The sequence below is a fragment of the Glandiceps talaboti genome, chromosome 7 (assembly GCF_964340395.1).
Source record: "Glandiceps talaboti chromosome 7, keGlaTala1.1, whole genome shotgun sequence".
In the NCBI taxonomy this organism is placed as follows: Eukaryota; Metazoa; Hemichordata; class Enteropneusta; family Spengelidae; genus Glandiceps; species Glandiceps talaboti.
Window position 1 is genome coordinate 1,992,501 of NC_135555.1, and position 23,931 is coordinate 2,016,431.

The 23,931-nt window shown below is 36.6% G+C and overlaps 2 protein-coding genes across 2 annotated transcripts; one reads left to right on the top strand and one right to left on the bottom strand.

Annotated features, from left to right (window-relative positions):
• Positions 1-10,187: 10,187 nt before the first annotated feature.
• Positions 10,188-15,976, bottom strand: LOC144438234 (glyoxylate/hydroxypyruvate reductase B-like). The gene is made up of 4 exons (XM_078127279.1): positions 15,439-15,976; positions 14,244-14,415; positions 12,177-12,355; positions 10,188-10,754 (listed from the first exon to the last, which is right to left on the bottom strand). Exons 1-4 carry the CDS (start codon positions 15,965-15,967, stop codon positions 10,504-10,506), a joined length of 1,131 nt encoding a protein of 376 aa, XP_077983405.1. The 5' UTR covers positions 15,968-15,976; the 3' UTR covers positions 10,188-10,503.
• Positions 15,977-19,182: 3,206 nt separating this feature from the next.
• On the top strand, positions 19,183-23,931 carry LOC144437358 (zinc finger protein ZFAT-like). Its single transcript, XM_078126283.1, has 3 exons — positions 19,183-19,714; positions 20,190-23,334; positions 23,793-23,931. Exons 1-3 carry the CDS (start codon positions 19,183-19,185, stop codon positions 23,929-23,931), a joined length of 3,816 nt encoding a protein of 1,271 aa, XP_077982409.1.

A 23,931-nucleotide genomic window follows, 5' to 3' on the forward strand; every position in this document is an offset into this window, starting at 1 on the left:
ACAATAACACCTAGAACCATAGTCTATCGGATGTCTATATAAAACTCTACAGTATTGTCCATCTACCTAGTTTAGCAACCGCTGCAATATTGACGACTTTTGCTACCTTAAAGAGTCCTAAGTTTCACCCAGGCAGTTGACACAACATACCGATGTCGTTACATAGGTATCCATCCTTGTAGCGTCTAGCAACGGTATTTTGTCCAAAGGTTGTCAACTAGTGTAATTAATTGTCTGAAATGGGAACGAAGAGAGATAAGAATATTATGAACTGTTCATGGTTTTTAAACGAGCTAAATTATTGAGTCAAGTAGTCTAGTTGAGACGGTAGCTGCGATACGGACGCCAGGAATCGGACTGTGGGGTTCCATGGTTACTGGCGTCCTAAGTGGTCATGATTTCTCAAAGTTGCATTGTAACTCAAACAAGCAACAATAATCGTTTACGCACTACAAAGATATTTAGACTTTAAATTTTGTTTTTGGTTGAGTTGAGTTGAGTTGAGTTGAGTTGAGTTGGGTTACAGCTTAGTTGTTACTACAGGGAGTTAACGGCATAACAACACCCAATCTTTGTAAAGTAACTAGAATTGGCGAAAATGACTTTGGTAGCGTTCTCAATCATCACTCAGTGATCTTCATTTTAACAAGATTGAGTTTCAGACCCATGCTCATCATTACTTTGATCACGACCAATTGATCAATTAATAACAGTGTTTGGTATTTTCTTACTATACATTGTATACTTTATGCAAAGTGTGTGTGTGTGTGTGTTTGTGTGTGTGTGTGTGTGTGTGTGTGTGTGTGTGTGTGCGTGTGTGCGTGCGTGTGCGTGTGCGTGTGCGTGCGCGCGTGTGTGTGTGTTGTGTCTGTATTGACACGTATGAATAAGCAGGGAAGCGGCTAATTTTAAAAGTAGCAGGTGAAATTGAAAAGGTAGGAGGAAGACCCACGAATGGTGGTTAAAACAAAGATTTTTTAAACACAACTTCCTGAAAAAGTAGCCTACAGGAAAATTGCGGAGTTTGTTTCCCCGTGTATCGGTTCTACAGAGTTATTACATTTCACTTACAGTTGACAAGTGTAAAGTTTCATAGAAGGAGAGTATATTGATATTGTTGACGGCTAGCAAAACTTGGCCTTTTGGCAACCATACTAGTACTGTACTTCAACAGTGAATAGTCACATTAATAGAACGATAAATTTGAAATGTTTGCGACATCTGATACGGACCTTGACCATGCAGTGATGTTGATAATTTAATGGTTAATGTCTCTGAATATGGAGAAAATGATATGTGGTTAAAACAGAAAGTAAAAGAAATCATTCACACCAGACATGGGACTCGGAGACCTATAGACACCAAGGATATTAATTACTGGTACCATTAATTTACAGACTGTATATAAATGCTACCGATGCTAGTCTTATTCAAATTATAGTGTATACTAATCAAGATGTGTTAATCAAAACATTCTTAGTACTGATATTCACGAAATAGTGTGTAGTTCAATCATCCATATAATTTAGATGGTAGAATCGAATGTTTGTCAAGGAATCAACACGTAATCCAGTTTTCCTGTTTAAGACTCATGTAACAATTTACACATGACAGGACGGGACATGTCGCGATTATATAGAAATATACGGTTTGTGTGTAAGGAAATGAATCAAAGCCAAAACATAACACAGTGACGTGTCTCCAGAGATCCCAACTACGTAGTTCGAAATCTACCTATATCCCAAGATAGAACCGGTTAATCAACAAACTTAACAAATCCTACAAACAGGATCGAGTCCTCCCAACAGTGGTATTTCATTGGTCAGTGTTATACCGCCTTGATCTCCCAAAGTCTTAAAATACGGATATTGTCGTAAAAAACTCAAAACACCTCACCTGTCTGTCTTATCAATTCAAGAATGAAGGATTAAAATTACTGTTGTCGTGTGATTTTCTTTCAAGTTATGCCAATGTACAGTACGGTTCAGTTCTAACCCAGATATTGTTTCACTTTAGGCAAAAGTTAGTGTCCACTCTTTCGTTTATCAATACTCCTGCAAAAGTTATGCTATGCGCAGATCTGATAAACTTGTTCAATGTATACATAGACTAGTATAAAAAACATCGAAGTGAATAAAATCATAAATTTAAAAATAGTTATGTCTACAGACGTAGAGTTAGTTTACCTTTACATATATATACATATATAACATCGTAACGTCTGGTTGTTTCTACAACTTTTTTGAGTGTGAATCAACTACCATGATGGTACAGTTCAACCTTTTGTCAATGATATAAACGTTTAGGGTCTATCTGTTGTCGTTTGTCAAGGTCAAGGTGACCAACTTCTAGTATTACTGTAATACACATACATTTTTTGTAGTAACACATGTTAAGTGTGAATACATGGCACTATAATACGACGTTCATGATTCACAATGGCCTACCTGTAGACTTGTACGACTATCTCTACTACGTCATTCCGCTGTCCTATAGCTAACTGACATGTTCATTTTTTTTTAAATTTTCACTATTGGATCGAACGATAGCGAAAATTAAAAACAAATGTCAGTTTAGGATAGCGGAATAATGTAGTAACGATCAGATCTACAGGTAGGCTAAGTATCTCGACGGTCTGTCTGTCTGTCAGTCTGTCTGTATCTGTATCTGTATTCTGAATCTGTCTGTCTGTCTGTCTGTCTGTCTGTCTGTCTGTCTGTCTGTCTTCTCTCACTCGCTCACTCACTCACTCACTCACTCACTCACTCACTCACTCACTCACTCACTCACTCACTCACTTGCAAATAGTACACATCTCTAGAATAATATGTGAACGAATTCAGTAGTTACACAACAATTTGTGCTTTGTAACGTTTGGAAATTACACAACTAAAACACGGAATCCGCAGTTTGATATCGCAAAACAGAAATAATCAAGGCGGTCGGAATTCTCATATATCAATCCTGGCGTGAAAATTAAATGAACATCCAGCCGGAAGTAGTACATTACTGACGTCATTGGTGGCTCTGATTTGCTGATTATGAAATAGATTTAATACCGAACAAATGCACCAGATTACAAAAGACGAGTCGACATTTATTAAGCTGAATGTAACGGAATGAACATTACTGCATTACTTCACTCGCCGTTACTGAGAGTGTTTTGAACCACTTTTATGGATGTTGGTTCAGTTAACACGGAATCTTTGTACGGAAACTAAAACGAAGTAACTGAATACACAGCTTACATAGGTATGTGTAGCAATGATTCAATAACATGACGTCTTTTGACTGATTTGAAAAGAAAAAGAGTGTGTATCTAAGTCGCTGGCAGAATAATTTTAATGGTTAAAATATTGTCTCTTTGTTCTCTTGACAGAGAAAGCCAAGGCAGGGCTGTTATCACCAGGTGTAAAAATAAATCGCCGTAGATATGATGGACTGGAGGATGAAATCAACGCTCTATAGGAATGGAACTCCGTCAGAGGATCGCCCAACAACGCCAGAACTTGACGTTGTCGGACTTGACATCGACAATGAACAGAGAAAGGCGAGGAATAGCCATCATTTGAACGGAAATATTGACAAGTATTGGAGACGCACAGGGGCGCTGAATCGACGTGAAAAAAGCAGACAAGAGGTCGTGGAAAGGAATATGGAAAAGGCACAACGGGAAAGTGGCATAAAACTTGATAGATATACGGACACATTAAAACGGGAATTGAGGGAGTTAGAAGCGCAAAAACGGGCCATGAGGAGACATCCAGCGGCTGGATACAGTTACCGTGACAACAACAAAAAACACCAGAGAGGAATCACTGATAGGTATGGCACACGGGGCAAATATTTGTTTTCCGTCAAACAAGAAATTCGCCATCAGAGAGAAGTCGTGGACTCGAATGACAAGAAACATAAAGCGACAATGAGAGTATTGATGGAGGCAACGAGACGAGAGAAGGTGGTGACATCTCAGCAGAATGATGGTGTTCTGATGCCCGCAAGGACACTGCCGAAACTCGAAGGAAAACTAGCGAAACCACGACCGCTTCCATTAAATGTAGAAGCAACAGATGTAGTCATGAAAACGTACGTTCCAGGGAATCACTACAAAAAACAACTACCTCCATTGTAAGAGATGTATGCCACCTCGCAAATGATATATCCATGAACATGGCCACTTACACCTACATCGTTCCTATGACAACGCGTCATTGAAAAAGGAAACATTTTCGACAGTTGGTTCGATAAACTATGTGTAACTTGAAACTCTTTTTTTTAGTTTACAAAGCACGAGTTGTGTAAAACTATTCGTATCAACACATGTCAGCTCGTTTTGCCCCTAGGCGATAGATAGTCTTTCAAGTTGCACATATTGGTAAGCCATTTGGGATCTTGAACAGATTGTGATCAATACCTTGACTATACTAAGAACTCTGCCTTCAGCAAAGCAATTACGGAAAACACTGCATATTCCTTTCTAGATTTCAATGGAAAGATTATTACTACATTCGTTGCTATGATAAAAATCAATATCCTCGTATCATTTTAATCGTTCTGAAAATTTCCTTTTGTAGGTTGAGGAAAGAAGAGGCAATAAAAAGATTGTTAAAATTGCCCCTGGAAACGAAAAAAGGAAAAAAATATAAAGAAAGGTGTTATGTACAAACCTAGTGCCAAAACTAATCAAATCACCACTAGTAAGGTATAGTAATATACAAGTTGAAAGATGTCAGTGCAGTGTGGACCTTGCACGTTTTCAGCTGATATTGGAGTCAATTGCGCCAGAAATTGCAATTTACACCACCATATGTTTAGTTCATGATCAATTGAATCGATATCCGTTTAATTAACATTCGATGTTTCTTTCAAGTTTTTATATAATGTGTAATACTAGACCAACACTAGAGTCTATATATCATGATTGTAGTGATTCAGAAATTATAGTGCAGATGGAATTAAAACTGTCATCTTGGCTTGCCAAAATAACAGTTAATGAGGGTTATAAATAGCTAGAATTCATAAGATTGAGAAATGAACAATTTCACTGAACTACGAAGAATCGCACCATTGGTATCCTATAGCAACCAAATGTACATTTTGTACGATGTCCTCCCACAGGCATTTCGCATATTTAAAGACTGATGTTTTCCTTGCCAAAAGAAATGTTTTCCGTGACATATTCTCACATCCAATACATCAGTCCAAGTCTGAAACCTTGGCCAAATCAGAGTACTAGATCTACACCTAGGAGAACCATCAAGCTCTCACAAGAAAACAGTTATACAATTCTCATCATATATAGTGCAGGGAATCGCTAGGAAAAAATGTGAGCTAAATGGATATGTAAGAAAGTGTTTGTTACATTGATAAGGAGCGATTCGTCATAATTTACAACAAATATTTAGCGTTTCATATCATCTCCAGGCTACACACAACTTATCTAGGTCATATTTCCCTATCATTCAACATTATTTGTAACTATCACAACAGGGACTGATTTAATTTGTATATTTCTAATAGTCTTCTTTCCCATTGGATCAGTCACACTGTACTTTAATTGTAATTGTACATCTTTCACAACATTCGTGACCTATGACCTTTGGTCTTTCAATAGTTTGTTTAAAGTTTGACATAAAAGGGAATTTCAACCACAGGCTGAAGCCAAAATTTATTTTGATTTGGTTTGAACTATTTTACTACTATGTTCATTTCCTTTTCTCCATTTTGCTATTTACTGTCTTTATTTGCTATATCTTCGTATATAGAGTCTGAGGTAAAGGAATTGATATTTCCTCTAAAAGATTATCATTACCAATTCTGGTTTCAAGTTTTATTTTCTAAGCCATATATTGTATATAGTAGCCAATTTATCAGAGATTGTGGAAATAACAATGTATATTTACCCATGTATTGAATTTTGTAATAAACCTTCAGAGAACTCAGTCTGTTAATGCCGTGCATGGACTGTTCATTTCAAAGGAAGAAACGTACTGTACATAATGATTAGTCTAGTCGTTGCATATACTTGTATGGAGTTGTTACGTCTATACGGACAAAGTTTCAGAGATGGGAAATGTGTTTATGGAGTGCCAAGTTACTGTGTATTATTAATGTATTCCAATGGTGTGTAGATTTAACGATAGTCATTCTGTTCCATACTTGTACACTGATTCTACTATTTAGGCAAATCCTTCAATTATTTTGGAGTATTATTTTATAGGCATTATAACCCCCCCCCCTCCTCCATTGCCATGCTTCCTCTAACGAAGACACCCGATGAGGATGTTCAACAGAACGTCTCAATTACATTCAACAAAGAGAGAATTATTAAATGATAAGTGATTAATATATGAAATAATGTTACGTACTCTTCCAACACATATATGACAGGACTTGGTCAATAACGATGTGAACTTGGACGAAAGATAGAAATATATGGGTTTTTAAACCTTTTATGTGGTGGTGAATTGATGAAATAATGACGCGTCCAGGAGGATGAACGAAAAAGAGCAATTCGTGCGCATCAGTAACTTACAACTAGCTATTTCCTGACTAACTAACTGACTAACTAACTAACTAACTAACTAACTAACTAACTAACTAAATAAATAAATAAATAGATAAATAAAAATAATAAATAAATAGATAAATAAAAATAATAAATAAATAAACAAACAAACAAACAAACAAACAAACAAACAAACAAACAGACAGACAAACAGACAGACAAACAGACAAACAAACAAACAAACAAACAAACAAACAAACAAACAAACAAACAAACAAACAAACAAACTGTTTATGGTTATTCACGTGGTTCAAGATAGCAGTCTGCTCACGTGAGTCTGTCATTTAGAACAAAAATCTTAGTATCTTTCAAATACTAACAATGTATATAATACCGGTCGAGATGGTTTGAATATGCGAAGTCTGACGACGTTGTTTCCTATGTGTTTTGTGTTAATGCATGGATTTTAAGTGCCTTTCGATGTATACATCTGAATGTGCGTGACTCGATCATTGAGTCTGTGTTTCAGATTATTGAGGGCACCATCCCTACGACTAACTTGGTTTTTGTTGCATTAAAACAGAAAAGGAAATAAAACCCGCAATTTTACCCCCTTCTTTCACAAAGTCTACGTTCTAGCGGAACTATTTAATTGAAGCGAAAGTGATGTTGAATACATTGATTTTATCGCAGTAGTTCGTCATTTCACCTCTATAAATTCTTCTATACCTCTGCCCATTACTTGTTTCAGTGAGTTATTCCAACTGAGTTGAATGGTATGTCTATATATAGCGCAATTTAATGAGTACACTGATTGAGATAGATGGACAGTGGACTGTACAAAATGGGTTTGAAATAATGCTAGGTGCTGTACATAATGCAGTAGATTTCATGATGAAGTCATTATTCACTATAATTGAAATTCGACTACATTCATGTAATGGAATTCAGTGAAATATACATAGACATATGGTACAAGTCTAGCAATAAAATAGACACGTAGGAAATGCTTAATTGTAATAATTTATCTTTAGTTGCCGACTGCATCTATCCCTGAATATCTTAGTAAAACAAATTTACTTTTTTTATTTTATTTTAATAACATCTCGGTAATCTAACTAATTTCCTCCTTTGAATGAACTATAAAAACCCTCATTAAAGAAGTGTGTCAATGTATAATGCACGCTAGTACGTAAATGACACAGAAAAAACTTATCAGAGATGTTTTAAATCTAAAACGGAAGATGACAAATTGTGCAAAATCACATGACTATTCCTAATTTTCTTGAAATGTGCCGTGTATTGTTACGTCACAAAATAAAAGTGAACACGTGACTGATAATCCGTGATATATTCCGGCCAATAAAGACGGGGTTGAAATATGTAATATATAAATCATGCCTTTGCACTTCTAAAATTAAATCAAGAAAAAAGTAAGAATTTTTGTGATGGAAACATTTCAAAAATTGACAATTAGCCAAATTTCAGTTTCCTTCATTACAAGTTAAGATTGGTAAATTTAATGCCAAGGATGTACCCCGGATTATTGATACATATGCGACGGTCTTTTTAGATATTGAAAATTCAGAATTTCTATGTGTGACATTCAATACCCGACAATACTATGATAACATAATACTGGTATTCGGTATGGATTATGCAACTCTTGGGAGGTGTAGTTTCTGAAACTATGTTAACATAATTAGTCATTTTCATAATCCCACTAATTTTTGATAAATTAATCAAAGTATAATTAAATAATATAGAATTTATATTTTGTTGAAATAGTGGTTTGTTTACATTTTGTCAGATGATGCATGATTTAACTAAAAACGTACATAATAGCTGTGGCTTTGTATGAGGTTTTAACCGGTAGTTTGTGTTTCCTATACAATATCTAACTGTGCCGCCGTACACAATAAATCAGCCTCGATAATGTAATATTTTCCTTAACTCTAAAACGTCGTTATTAATAAAGATTCCATTCAACATTATTCGAATAATTGCATCTTTTAGTTTTGGCTTTCTTTTGACTTCAATCAGAACCTAATACTGAACACGTCCGCCATTATTCATTTCAATTAGTGTTGAAATGAAACGTGAGTTGGAGGTAATTGATAAATTTCTATACTCATGCTTTTTGTTCTATTATTGAGTCAAATCTGCAACATTGTGTCAATCTCAATTTGTCATGCTTCGTTATACAGCATAATTTGATATGTTATTACAATCGTTTCAGTCGCAGCTCGAGCTATGTATAATGTGAATTCTTATTTAGTTAATTACCGTCGATATCTTGCGTCACGGTTGAATTTAGACATTCGACCTCTTATGACTTACGCCCCTCCCATTTTATCAAAATACAAGTGTAGTTTCCAAAAAATGTTGATCTTTCAAAAGATATTGAATTTCATGCATAAAACAATAAATGCCTATATTATATTGTTTCTCGTGGCTCATGCGCGATCCACCTTCCTTTATAACGTTAACGGAAAATCATTTTGCAATGTGTAACTTGAACAAAAAACACGTCTCAGTCTTTCAAAAATAATCCTGTGACCACAAAACTATATATGTGTTGGAGAACTTTCTCCAACGTCTATGTATAAACCGATCGATGTTACCTTTCTGTTGTCGAGGTGAATTCGAAAAAAATATGGCTCCATTTTCTCTATTATAGTTTTTTTTTAATGGTGTCATCATTACGATGCATGTTGCCTGAATTAGAAAAGATACGATTCTTTTCAATGACGCATCTTTCCTGTTTTATGGTGAATAACACTGGCTCTAAAAGTCATACAATAAAACTTGTGTTGAATATAACTGCAAATCCGGGCTATTTTCTATTTTTCGATTATTTGCCGTTGATGTCAAGTGCGACGTTTAGATAAAGAAATAATGAGCTTCTTAGACATATATCTATTAGCTCGTTTCACTCTGAAATATTCAGCCTGCTGTCACACGACTTAATACATAGTACAAAAACAAAAGATTCAATAGCGAACGTAGAGGGCGTGATTTCCTAACGCTGACTTACCTCACTGCTTCTCTGGCCGGCAAGGCTTCTAGTGGTGCCTATGTAAGATTGCAGCTGAAACTGCACGTACCTCACAGACAAGTTCAATGGCACACTTGAAACTTGTATGGTAACACTCATTGGTTGTGCTGTATCAAGCCCCATCATATTATCAACAAATAGGGTAAATTAACTTATGGTTTATAAAGCCATAGACATTGGAGAGAGACACATCACAATTGAGATACAAGTATCAGCCTATAAAACCAACTTTTATGTAAATCAATCACAATTGAGATACAAGTATCAGCCTATAAAACCAACTTTTATGTAAATCAATCACAATTGAGATACAAGTATCAGCCTATAAAACCGACTTTTATTTAAATCAATAAGTTTCATCAACTGTTCTGCATGATATAGCTTAGTGTTTAGCTTCTAAAAATGAAAACATTAATTGCAAATTTATACTTTTAGTAAAGTCCTGTTCCAGAAAATAAAATCCCTATGACCCACTATCATTGCAAGATTAGTCATGTTATTGTCATTTCTATAACTACATGTCTATCTATTGTGTTATTACTCTTATGTAGTAAGAAGGAAAATTAATTTGTAGATCTAATCTCTCAATCTATCAAAATTTATATCTATATTAAATCATTTCCCTACGGCATAAATATGCAAATATACCTGAAACCAATTTTTTCATAAAAATCCAAAACCCCTTGTAAACATAGAGGAAATTAACTATCTCATTTCCCAAAAAAATTATCTTTACAATTTCCATTTTGAAATTCTAATTTTGATAAAATTGGCATAAAAGTATTAAATTAATCCCACAGTTTGCAAAACCTCTGCACCATTCTTCTGGATTTCAAAATACAACGAATTGGAATATGATCCCTAGTTTCTAATTTTGGAGTCTTGATCTATAAATCATGATTTATTACATTGCTGAGACTAACAACTTCTATTTTCTTTAGACTTTGACTTCTGCTGGTAAAGGTTCACCTTTGATCCCAGCTAACATGTTATCAATCATTAACTGGGCCATTTTCTTTCTAGTTCCAATGGTTTGTGATCCAATATGGGGTGTAATAATAACATTGGGTAATTTCAATAATGGATGATCACGTGGTAAGGGTTCTGGATAAGTCACATCCAGTGCTGCTCCACGTATACACTTATTCTGTAATGCCTCTACCAGGGCTTCTTGGTCTATAACAGGCCCTGGAATAAGAATAATGCAATAATATCAGAGGTATATAAAATAGTAAACACTGGTTCCTGGGGTATGTTTATTCTGTAATACCTCTACCAGGGCTTCTTGGTCTATAAAAGGCCCTAAAATAAGAGTAATGCCATGACATTATTATATGGAATAATAAACACTGCACTGGTTCACGAGGTACATATATATTGCAATGCCTCTACCAGGGCTTCTTGGTCTATAACAGGCCCTGGAATAAGAATAATGCAATAATATTAGATGCATATAAAATAGCAAACACTGGTTCCTGGGGTATGTTTATTAAGTAATGCCTCTACCAGGGCTTCTTGGTCTATAACAGGCCCTGGAATAGGAATAATGCAATAATAATAGATGCATACATAATATAAATCAACACTGCACAATGTATACACTATCTCTATAACTACTTTACACGGTTTGCTTTGATATCTATATCAGACTCATGAATTAGAATACACAATTATGATGTACACAACACAGTGCATTCTCTGAAGTATACTTTACACTAAGTACACTACGCTACATTAAGCTACATTTACACTACACTATGCTACACTACACTACACTACACTACACTACACTACACTACACTACACTACACTACACTACACTACGATACTGTACATTACATACAGTGCACTTCAATAATTACACTACAGTAAACAACAACATGCCATACTGCATCACACTCAATTATGTTGTGCTACAAGTACACGAAATAACTACACGACTACACTGCCTTATATTACACTACACTGCATCTCAGGTCACTGTACTACACTGCATCTCAGGTCACTGCACTACACTGCATCTCATGTCACTGTACTACACTGCATCTCAGTTCACTGCACTACACTGCATCTCATTTCAATGTACTACACTGCATCTCAGTTCACTGCACTACACTGCATCTCATTTCACTATACTACACTGCATCTCATTTCACTATACTGCACTTCATCTCATTTCACTATACTGCACTGCATCTCATTTCACTATACTACACTGCATCTCATTTCACTATACTACACTGCATCTCATTTCACTATATTACACTGCATCTCATTTCACTATACTGCACTGCATCTCATTTCACTATACTGCACTGCATCTCATTTCACTATACTGCACTGCATCTCATTTCACTACTGCACTGCATCTCATTTCACTATACTGCACTGCATCTCATTTCACTATACTGCACTGCATCTCATTTCACTATACTGCACTGCATCTCATTTCACTATACTACACTGCATCTCATTTCATTGTACTACACTGCATCTCATTTCACTGTACTACACTACATCTCATTTCACTCTACTACACTACATCTCATTTCACTTCACTAAACTACATCTAATTTCACTATACTGCACTATATTAAATAATGTTCTTACCTCTTGACACATTTATGATAGTTGCTGTAGATTTCATCAATGAGAGTTGTCTTTTTCCTATCAAAGCCTTTGTGTCTTTAGTCAAGGGTGTCACTAGCATAACAAAATCTGACTGCTTCAACAAATCATCCAAGTTGGCACAAAACTCGGCCCCAATTTTCTGTTCTTCTTCTTGTGTTCTGAAAAAATATATATAATGCAATAGCTTTAAATCAGATCTGTAAGAATCAACAGATATCTCAATTTAGTTCTGAAAATACTTAAGATATCAAGTTTTTTAAGATACTAGTCATTTTAACTGTCACAATGGTGTGAGTGTGTTGAGATAGCCATATAAGGGTGTGAGTGTGTTGAGATAGCCATATAAGGGTGTGAGTGTGTTGAGATAGCCATATAAGGGTGCGAGTGTGTTGAGATAGCCATATAGCCATATAAGGGTGTGAGTGTGTTGAGATAGCCATGTCTTTTGTCTGCCTGTGTGTATTGTCTTGCTGTCTGTCTGTCTGTCTGTCTGTCTTTCTTTCTGTCTGTGTCTGTCTGTCTGTCTGTCTGTCTGTCGGTTTGTCTGCCTGCCTGATTATCTGCCTGTCTGTAGAACTGTAACAGAAAATGCAGTAACTTTTTTTCAGAGAGAATTTAAAAGCACACAGCAAGAGATTGTTACTAGTGTTCTTTGTGTGCTCACATCTTAAACATGAAATGAAGTTTATTAAATTCATCAACAGCAGTGCCAAACATTTTCAAGCTTGCTGTCTAAAGTAACTTTTCAGGCGCCAGATAGACAATTAAAATAACTTAGATTTAAATACTTTCTTGTATATTTTGCAGTCATCTACACATCAGTAAGCACTCTCCTTTACCGAGATGTTGAGTTCTAATTTATTTTAGTAACTGCGTATGCATAAATGCTTTCACAGCAGATGAATATGGCATCACCTTTCGCTGGTGGAGTAGACACTTCACAGCATTTACAATGAACAAAGTTAGTAATTATCAACTTATCAACATCATAATGTCAGTTTCCCTAGGGACTGTGGGTCAACCCAGCACAGACTGTATTGGGTTGACCCACAGTCCCTCAAGGAAACAGACATATTATGCTGACCTCGCAATCAGTCTACATGTGTATTAGACTCTCTCACAGTCCTCGGACCTTCGCTTTACTAAAATTAATGCTAAATGAATTATTTTGCATGTACTGATGCCATCTACATAACATACTCCATGACCGTACTCCAATATCCGTGTACTGTGCGCCCTCATCTACCACTTAGAGATAACTATTCGTTGACGTGTGACTGCGATGCTCTGTGTTTTTGCGACAATCCAGTTCATGGAGTCTTTCCACGGTGCCCAAAACCACGTTGTGACTTTTTCGACATATATTTCCCTCTTCCGTAGAGAAAGTGGGTAGCGCTCTTTTTCAGTTGCAAATCTAGATGTCATGTTTGAACCTTTTGACACTAAATTGGCCACATATGACACTTAGTGGCTGAGATTTAGTTGGTAAGAGGAATTTTGTTGAGGTGTCCATGTTTAAAACAAGAGCTGAGAGAACGGTATGTAATGGAGTCTTTCTACAAGTCTATTAGGCACACCAAAGTAAATAATCATAAAATTCCAAAGTGAGGAGCAGTATCACAGTCTGAGTTGAAAGTAAACAGTATGTTTATTTAGTTATAGATACAGAGTCTCCAGGTCAGTTGTCAATTGTGATGTGTCGGGTCCAAGAATCTCGGCCCATATTGTTCTCAAAGTCCAATTGACTAATGCATTATTTGGCTAAATTTGAACAAGTCTTAACAGCCCTCAGGGCTTTGCGAAAACATGGAGCATCGTAGTCACACGTCAACGAATGGTTATCTCTATCATGGTTGATGAAGGCACACAGTACAAGGATATTTGAGTACGGTTATATAGCTGGTATTGGCACATACAAAATAATTTGTTTAGCTTTAATTTCAGTAACACGAAGCTCTGAGGACTGTGAGAGAGTCTACCCGTGTATAACGTTCAATGCCCAAATCTCTGTTTTTACACATCACATGTACATAAGTAAATACCAACCTTCTACTTCTATTATTATATAGTATTTTCATATTAAACCCTTTAGCTCTCTCTGCTATCTTGTAACCAATACCTCCCATACCAACAATACCTAGTGTAGTGCCATGGACATCATTTCCCATCCAGTGGATATCAAAGAATTTAGTTTCTGGACTGTGTGCTACTTGTACACCTGTAATGATACATACAGAGTTTTGAAGTTGTAATGATTCAGGTTGTTGTGTCATCATTGTTGTTGTCGTCGTCGCCGTCGTCATCATCATCATCATCGTCGTCGTTGTCGTCGTCGTCGTCGTCGTCATCATCATCATCATCATCATAGTCGTCATCGTCATTTGCTAGTAGATTAATCAACTTCAAGACACCTGATGATTTGATATTTGAAATTAGGTAAAAATGTAAATATATGCCCTACATACTATATTGGGTACTACACTAGCTGTAACAGGGGTATTATTTTTTTGACATTCAATGACAATTGTTAAAATACCAATAATTAAACATTGTGCATTTCAATTAGATGTCTATTTTATCTATAAGTAGTATAATAAGTTGAAGTCATGATTCATTTGGGGTACTGATTTTTGGGTGCGGACCTAAAAAAATCAATTTGAAATATATATATTTCACCAGTGTATACACTGTTACACAAACAGTTTTACCCACAGACAGGTGATTCAAATACTATGTAGGGAGTATGAGATTATGGTTTATTAAAAAGTCATTACATCTAACAAAATAAATTTAAAAAAAACTAAAGTTGCAGCTAGTGTGACTTTAATTAGGATGTATTCAGATAAACTACAACACCACTGGTGATTTTTTGGGCTTACCTAACGGCCACTTGTAAAGTTGGAAAAAAAAGTAGGTTATTTTCTTTACTCTAATTTTTATTTGTCATTATTCTGTTCTCTTTTGCATACAACTAAACAATTGGATACCACTACTAGTGTGGACAAATGTCCATAAAATAATTCACCTTTTAAATAATTATTATTATTTTGTTGAAATTATCCACTACAAAATCTATCTTACTATAGTACCGAAAGATTTTTGCCACTTGGGCCAGGAACAAATTATTCAAGTTATCTCCAAGTGCATTGAATTTGAAGTTGAAGTTGACAATATGGCTATACGACATTAGACTTTGATCTTCCACTGTTACAGCTAGAGATCTTGCTTGAAATCCCCTTACCTTCAACAAGATTCCTGGCCGAAGACAACATTAATAACATTGCCATATCAGCAACACTGTCACTAAGTACCCCGGGGGTATTTCCAACTTTAGCTCCATACTTATTGACCATTGGAACGTTGATATGATCAACTCCTACACCCCAGTTGGAGACTACTTTTAGATTTGGTAAAGATTGTACGAGTTCTTCACTGATCGCTGGTTTACCAATGTAGCAGGCGATACCCTGGATTTTATCCACGTGTTTACTTCGGTCTGCATCGAAGTCTTTCCACCAAACAACCTCAAAGTGTTCCTCTAACATGGATGCATGTCCTTCGTAAACTCCTACCGGGGAACCAATATGCGAAGCAAGAATAACTGGTTTGGACGCCATGGTTGAAAGTGAGCAGTGGCCTCGAAGTGCACAAGGAGAGAGATCACGTGGGATCAGAGTCCACGTCTTTCGTTGTCTTATGAATTCGGGTCTTGTACAAATAAGATACTGCAATAAACTATTGTTTAACAAAGAGGAACGTACACATATCATGTGTACACATTGTCTTGGGTATCAACGCACTCAAAGACGTCTGCTGCTATTACTGAGACTAGACAGGAGTAACTTCGCAAGATTCGGATTGCGATTTATATTCGGAAAATAGAGCATGATCTCACGTCATATACTGTATTCGTGTCCTGTGATTCATTTAGCTGTAATAACTTTGTAGTGTTTTGCTGCAGTTTTGAGGAAAAACCCCTCAAAACCGCAGCAAAACGCTACAATTATTGCAGCTAGTGATTCATATATCTACTTTTCAAGTTTAATGTCACTTTAAAGTTTATAGAAAGGAAAGTTGTACAACGGGATAATATAATTGGTCAGCTAAACTACGCCATGACAAGTGTCTTATGGTACGGCTACAAGAAACAACTTTGACAAGGTTTGGATTCGAATTCGGATTAAACTGAATTGAATTGAATTGAATTGAATTGAATTGAATTGAATTGAATTGAATTGAATTGAATTGAATTGAATTGAATTGAATTGAAATTTATTCCCTACAAGAAATAAACATACAGAAAACAAATAAATGATAACATCCAAAAGGAAAACGATTTCAAGTTGTGGGTGAGAGATAGAAAATAGTTTTGAGAAAACTAATCGAGTCTAGCCACACAATTTCAATGGTGCACTAATATACATTGTACATACATAGTCTAATTAGCAATTTTTGTTATTGATATAAAAGATTGTAATTACTCTCTTGTTGATGCTTGTCAGTATTTATTTATTTATCTTTGTTTGTTTGTTTTCGTAAACATAAAAAAGCCTGAGTGCCCTGTGGTGAGAGGAGAAAGTGGTGTATCAAATGTGTGGCCATAGATGGGACTTCAAGATAGGAAAGGTCAAAAGAAACCACGAATTGTAGGACTGTATCGTATTTCAACGGTAGGGAAATGTACAAAACTTCCACATTTCAAAATAAACCGTTCTCAATGGAGAGTTGATTCCACAGCGGCGGACCGTCCACTTCTGTTCTGAGATATGTTTCGGAATATAACATTGTCGGAAAGGGTACAAATAGGATCGCGAAATATCAGCTCGCGATGTGTGGATATAATACGAAGTCAGAGAAACCCGTGTTCAACAATTCCGCCTTCAAGTTCAAGTTCAAGTTTACACTGCACCTGGGACACAAGTGTTGATTCGCTGGAAATTGTCTAGGTCAAAGGTGAAATAAATCACAAGGTCACGTTGTTTCACGCGATACGGTTCGAGATTTCCACAACATCGCCATATTGTTGAATTTTGAGACTGCCGTAACGAAAGGAATACCCTGGCAAATGTCCTTATTTGAAGCATTTCAACGTAAAAAGTAAAGATTTCTGTAAGTATTTAGTATCATAGCTACAGTATTTTGGTATTGGTGAGTCCTCATTTGGTGATTATACTATAATTCATACAACACGAACGTATAATTAGTCGTTGAATGTGGGACTCAAAATGGCTGACAGGGCGGCAAATTATTTTTAGTAGCGTCAAAATTCTAATTCCATGATTCGTGAGGTTCGTAATAATTACATGATCTTGGTATTACAATCACCATAATTTTTCGGGTGAGTAAAAATAGGAATGCATTATCAGTAAGGTCCACGGAATCGATAGCTTTCGAATGAGCATTTTCCTCGAAACATTGTGAGTTTTTATGCTAAACTAATGTGTCTCGTCGGACCGCAGCTTCACTTATTATTGCCATACACAGTCACCTCATTCGCCAAAGAGCGCCAACATTTTAATTCTGTGCCCTGAGAAACTCGGCGGCATATAATGTGGGCTGTGTATATTCACGAGTAGAAGCGGGGAGGCTTTGAGATTGTTATATTTATAATTTTTAACGTTTTTTGAATTTTCCAAGCGTGACGACGCCACAAATGCGATTAGACTGGATGTCGATTACAAATTAATTCAACCAAAAGCAGTCGATCTTTCTGGACAAGAGTGTACGTTTGCATTTGTTCTCTAGTTTTCGTCCAATACTATCGTCCGAAGATTGCTCCAGCAACGTCATGGCCATACACTCGTAATAGATGAGATCACAGACACTAAAGCTTTGTTCTCATGCTGATGATGTCGTTTTTGTGTGTGTCGTCTGCATGCCACAACACTTGTGTCGAAGTATATTGCTGTCAGTATTTTCTCGAAAATAAAGTATATAATTTATTATAAAACTGTTGCCAAGTTACTATTTGTTTTGATCCAAACTGATGATAATAGTTCTAGTAGTTTTCTACTAATATTTTTATGAAATGACATGATGGTTTTCAACAAAATTTGCCAAATTTACAGGTTTTGTATTGAAATTGTAACACATCCATCTAAGCAAAAAAAAAGCGTAGTGTAGAGGTATCTAGACAAAGCATGTAGACTGCTTCAGACAGTTTATAGTTAGTGCAGTGATCAAATGTGATGTTTATAATAATTTCTGTTGCAAAGAAAATCAGTTTCAGTGTAAACAGTGATTAAAATATTTAGACTGAACTGAACTGTGTTGATGTTTTCAAATCAAAGGAGTTGTAATGATGAGAGCGGTATATCAGTCAATAATAATAATGTTGGTTTTATATAGCGCTTTCCACTTTAGCCACTCAGAAACAAATGGCATCGATTGGGCTCGAACCTGCAACCTGCAGATTCCAAGCCAGCCACTCTAACCATTCACCCATCATGACTCCAAGTGCTAAAACAGTTTCTGGTGTAATAGGGACGATCACAAAATAGTACACAAGCTCAATAAACGAACTACATTCATTTAGACAACCCCCCCCCCAAAAAAAAAAAAAAAATAAATAAATAATAATAATAATAATAATAATAATAATAATAATAATAATAATAATAATAATAAATAAATAAATAAATAAAAAAAAAAATAATGAACAATTATAATTAGTACAACATACAAATGTACATATATACATGCATATAATGTTACAGTGTTTTTGCTAAGGTTTGGGAACCCCGGTAACAGAAAGGGGGAAAGAGGTAAAACTGGTAGTGCTTCCCATGCAATGTATCATAATTTTGGTGGGGAACCTTGGTAAAATGATGTGGGAGCCCCTGTAGATTTTACCTACTTACCGCCCTTAAATAAAACACTGTGTTATACCAAATTGCCACATAGTTGCCAGTGTTCCCAAACCGTAACACAAATACATTTCTATAATAACAGTATACATGCTTGCTTTTTCAGATTCTGCATCAAGATGGATACATTTACCTGTGGTAATTGTCAACAGCAGTTCACAGACATTGAACTGTTTATGGCTCACAAGAAAGCCATTTCTGAAGGTTCAACATGCATAGCTGCCAATGAATCCTTTACTACATCCACTGTAGTAACAATAGAACAATCTACCAATGGCAATATTGCTCTCCAAGAAGACTCAGTTACTGCCACTTCCCAAACTATTGAGACAGTGGCAACCCAACCGATGGAGACAGTCCCAGCCCAACAAATGCAGGCAGTGGCAACCCAACCAATGGAGACCATCGCATCCCAGCCAATGGAGACCATCGCACCCCAACCACTTGAGAATGTCGCACCCCAACCAATGGAGACCGTCGCACCCCAACCAATGGAGACTGTCGCAGCCCAACCAATGGAGACTGTCGCAGCCCAACCAATGGAGACTGTTGCAGCCCAACCAATGGAGACTGTTGCAGCCCAACCAATGGAGACCGTCGCAGCTCAACCAATGGAGACCGTTGAAGTTGCATCACAGCAACAAAGTACAGGTTAGTTATTGTTAGTGTAATTGTCTTTTTCTTTGAGTCAAGTAGGCAGTTAGTAAGTTAACTTCCATTTCAAAGGTCCAATACAGACAGAAACTCCATGAACTTCTTTCACTTCTATGTAAAGTGTACCATGATTTGTGACAAAGAAATATTCACCATACATTTAGTAATGGCCATGAAATTGACTTTCAGAAAAATATTCATAGATGTAATCATTATACACTACAGTACATCATACATTTAATACTCATTAAAATACCAAGTAAAATTTGTTGATATCTTGTACATTTTATTGTGTGTGTTGAAAGTATCTTTCAGTCTCATGAATGTGTTGTCTGTAAGTTTCTTGTTTCTTAGTTTTGGCTACAGCAAAGTTTGCTGGTTCAGCAAAGATGCTGGTTCTTTCTTGATATATCCTGTTGTAACCATGATTCCTTCTAAGTACATAACTTGTTCTGTATCTTTTGTTTTTCAGATCCCATAATTTTTGTGTGTAGACACTGTAATCAGTTTTCTGCTCAGAAGGAACCTCTAGTAGAACATGTGAGAGCATCACATGGTATAACTGAAGACTATGATTCATCCATAACAACATTGCAAGCTCTACCAGGTACTGCCCCACCCGTTGTGCCAAAAATACCACTGCCAAATGTCCAGAAAATAACTACTGCTCCAGTAGGTAGAAGACGTGGAAGACCACGGAAAGTACCCAAGACTGAAGAACAGTTGAAAGAAGAAGAAAGGAAGAAACAGGAAGAAGAAGAAAAAAAGGCAGCTATGAAGAGATTAGAAGAAACAATGACAGATTCAACTGATGGTTTTGAGTGTTCTGACTGTAAACGTAAATTTAGTAAGGTCCGACAGTTGAAGCATCATAGATGTGTTCCTGACTACTTTGATGATGAACCTGTAACAAAAAGATCTCGTGGCAGACCCAGTATAGCTAGGTCAGAAAACCGAGATGGAGATAATAATGGGACAATGCAGTCAACAAATGATGGTCAAGCAAATGATGAGACATCACAACCTTCACTGATGGTTTTTGATGGAAAAAATGAAGCTAATGTCAAGATTTCCCAAGATGAAGATGGTGAGGATACTGCTAAAAGTGGAAAAGCCAAGCGAGACAAACGATCCAGAATGTCATATTTGGAAAAGTATGTCGTGGGTGAAATCACTGAGCATTGCATACAACAGACAATCAATCAAGGCAATGCTGTCCCTCATAGAAGCAACACTAATAATCCTGTTTTGAGAGTCTTTACCTGCCCTCATTGCAACAAGTTGTTCAAGTATAGACATGCTTTGGCTGTACACATTCTTATCCACAAAGATATCAAGCCTTTCAAATGTGACTTGTGTAGTTATGCATCTAATAGCTCAGGAAACTTGAATGTCCACATGCGAAAACACACTGGTGAGAAGTTTAAATGCGACAAGTGTGACTTTACATGTATCAATAAAGGACATTTAAAAGTACACAAAGCCAAACATGGCAGTGTTAGGTATGAATGTGAGCTATGTGGCAAGAAAGTTCATCATCCCACAGAGCTTCTCAAACACATCAAGTACAAACATGACATTGATAAAGATCCTCATGCCAAGGAATTCTTTGAACGCAAGAAGATGGAGAGCCGTAGTGGCAGAAGAGCTTTGCTGTATCAATGTAATATATGTGAACGTAAATTCAAGACCAAGCGGGATCATGATATACACATGTACTTGCACACCAATGAGAAACCATTCAAGTGTGATCTATGTGACTATGCTACTGCCCGCAAACCATACATAAGAGCTCATGTTAGAAAGCATAAAATTATTTACAAGTGTTGCTACTGTGATGACAAGCATCTTAGTTCTGTCAAGCTGTCCACCCATCTTCAACAAACTCACAGTGAAGAAGCTGACTTTGCTCTAAATCAGGCATTGAATGCTTCAATCAACACAAGCTATTATCTCTCTGAAACAGATAGTAAAAACCCAGATGCAGAGGATACAGCTTCTCTTGATTTCTTGCACCAGGAAACTGTCAACACAACAACAACAACAACAACAACAACAACACAGGATGATGGAGAAGACCCAGTCACAAAGGATAGTGAAGCAGAAGTTGAGACGAGCCCCAAGGAAGAAAAAACAGTAGCAAACCCAATAAAACCAACAAATGCAGAACCAGTAGCAGTCATTAATGGCCTAAATTATGAACATATGAGCATTACACTTTTAGACAAATTGAAAGAAATATTTGGTCATTTTGAGTGCGAAGATTGTGGTAAACTGTTTGTGGCAAAGGTGGAATATGAGAAACATGTTGTCATACACACAGCAGACAAGTCTCATAAATGCCAACAGTGTGAATATGCCACCCACCATGCTGATGGGCTGAGACGACATATGGAGTCAGTGCACAGTGGCATTAAGTATAAGTGTGCCGAATGTGGACTAGAGACAGCCAGCAAATACTACTTAAAAATTCATATGAAGAAACATTTAGGGGGTAAACAATACCAGTGCACTTTATGTGCATTTAACACCACTGATGAAACAGAGATCAAAACACACATTGGTGATCTCCATCCAGAAATAACACCAGCTGAGCTTGAAATGGTGATGGGGCGAAGAGCCAGAATCAAGTCAAAGTTAGGGAAAAGACCCTACAAGTGTCCCTATTGTGGCAAATTGTTCCATCGTGGCAGTTCTGATTTGAAACGGCATATCTGGGCACACAAGGGGATCAATCCCTTTCGCTGTCACATCTGTGGACACGGTACTCGCAGTAATAGTAATCTTAAGGCTCACATGTTGAAGCACTCAGATGCAAAGAACCATCTATGTGATGAGTGTGGCAAGTCTTTCAAAACTAAGAACAGTCTCCAGGTTCATCAACTTGGACATAAAAATGAGAAGAAATTTGAATGCCCATACTGTGAATACACAGCTCTACAACCTGCACATTTGAAACGACATATGGAAACCCATGGTGGCCTCAAACCTTACAAGTGTGGGCTGTGTGTTAATTATACATGTAATAATAAGGGAACTCTGAGAAGTCATTATAGCAAAAAGCATCCCGGTGAACCTTTCAAGGAAGACCAAATCATAGCTGACATCAACAAAGAAACCAGCAACATTGTGTCTTTCCCATGCCAGCAGTGTGATTACATCTTTAGTAATAAGTGGGATCTGAGAGCACACTTGAAGAAAAAACACAAGATTGATACAGACACAGGAATAGGTGGTTCTTCAGAACAGCAGCAAACCATTGCAGTGCCAGTTGATATCCTTACTGCTGCAGAAGCAGCAGCTGCAGCTTCCAATGCAGGTCAAGCTGAAGTTGTTACTGTATCGCAGACATCACTGCAGGATGTGGACCAGAATTTACAGTACACAGACACTTCACAGATTCAACTGCAACAGTCGACAGACAGAAATGCAGTGAATATCCTGCAGCAGATTATGGGGATGCAAGATTTAGCTACAGTGGCCACTGCAGTTGCCTCCCAAGATGGTACCGTAACATCAGATGCTGTCACATATGCTACGACATCAGACACGCAGCCAACATTAGTGACTACATCAGAGGGACAGACATATGTTGCTGTAACACCAGATTCACATGGGTAAGAACAATTATGACTTGCACTTTTCATGTGTTCATTTCAAAAATTCTGTACCATCTTCAGTATAGTTTATAGTATATACACGTGTTACTAAACATAGTAGTTCCAGTGTATTTGATGTGAACTACATGTATACATGTACTATGTGCATTGTATATTTTGGAGGAAAAAACTCAAAGGTTGCATATATCAGCAAGTACAGAAATGTATCTATACAAGGTAATGAACTCAGAATGTGATATTCACTATTTACATTGTTATTGCAGACATACTTTAAAATTGGCATTTCTTTGACGTATGTAAATCTAAGAATCATCTGTAACTAGCGCAATGACTTACAAAATGAAAGAAGGTTTGTCATGAATGAAGGAGAATGTGAAATGGGTTAAGTCATTAATATTGTCACTTAGTAAAATTTGTAACATTCAACATGCTTCAAATGACTTTTATCTCAACAGATTGGTGGCAGTAGCACCAAACTCAGTTGTAATCAGACAGACACCAGATGCAGTATCTGAACAAGTTGTTGGTGAAACCACAGCAGAAGATAACAAGAATTACCATGTGGTATTATTGACTCAGTCCCAAGACAATTAA

Bases quoted from the DNA above. Each gene is read 5' to 3' on its own strand.
- LOC144437358 (XM_078126283.1), top strand. From the start codon at position 19,183: ATGGATACATTTACCTGTGGTAATTGTCAACAGCAGTTCACAGACATT. The intron at 19,715-20,189 runs GTTAGTTATTGT...TTTGTTTTTCAG, and splicing joins ATCACAGCAACAAAGTACAG to ATCCCATAATTTTTGTGTGT. The intron at 23,335-23,792 runs GTAAGAACAATT...TTATCTCAACAG, and splicing joins GTAACACCAGATTCACATGG to ATTGGTGGCAGTAGCACCAA.
- LOC144438234 (XM_078127279.1), bottom strand. From the start codon at position 15,967: ATGATATGTGTACGTTCCTCTTTGTTAAACAATAGTTTATTGCAGTAT. The intron at 12,356-14,243 runs GTTGGTATTTAC...ATATTTTTTCAG, and splicing joins TATAATAATAGAAGTAGAAG to AACACAAGAAGAAGAACAGA. The intron at 10,755-12,176 runs GTAAGAACATTA...TTCTTATTCCAG, and splicing joins TATCATAAATGTGTCAAGAG to GGCCTGTTATAGACCAAGAA.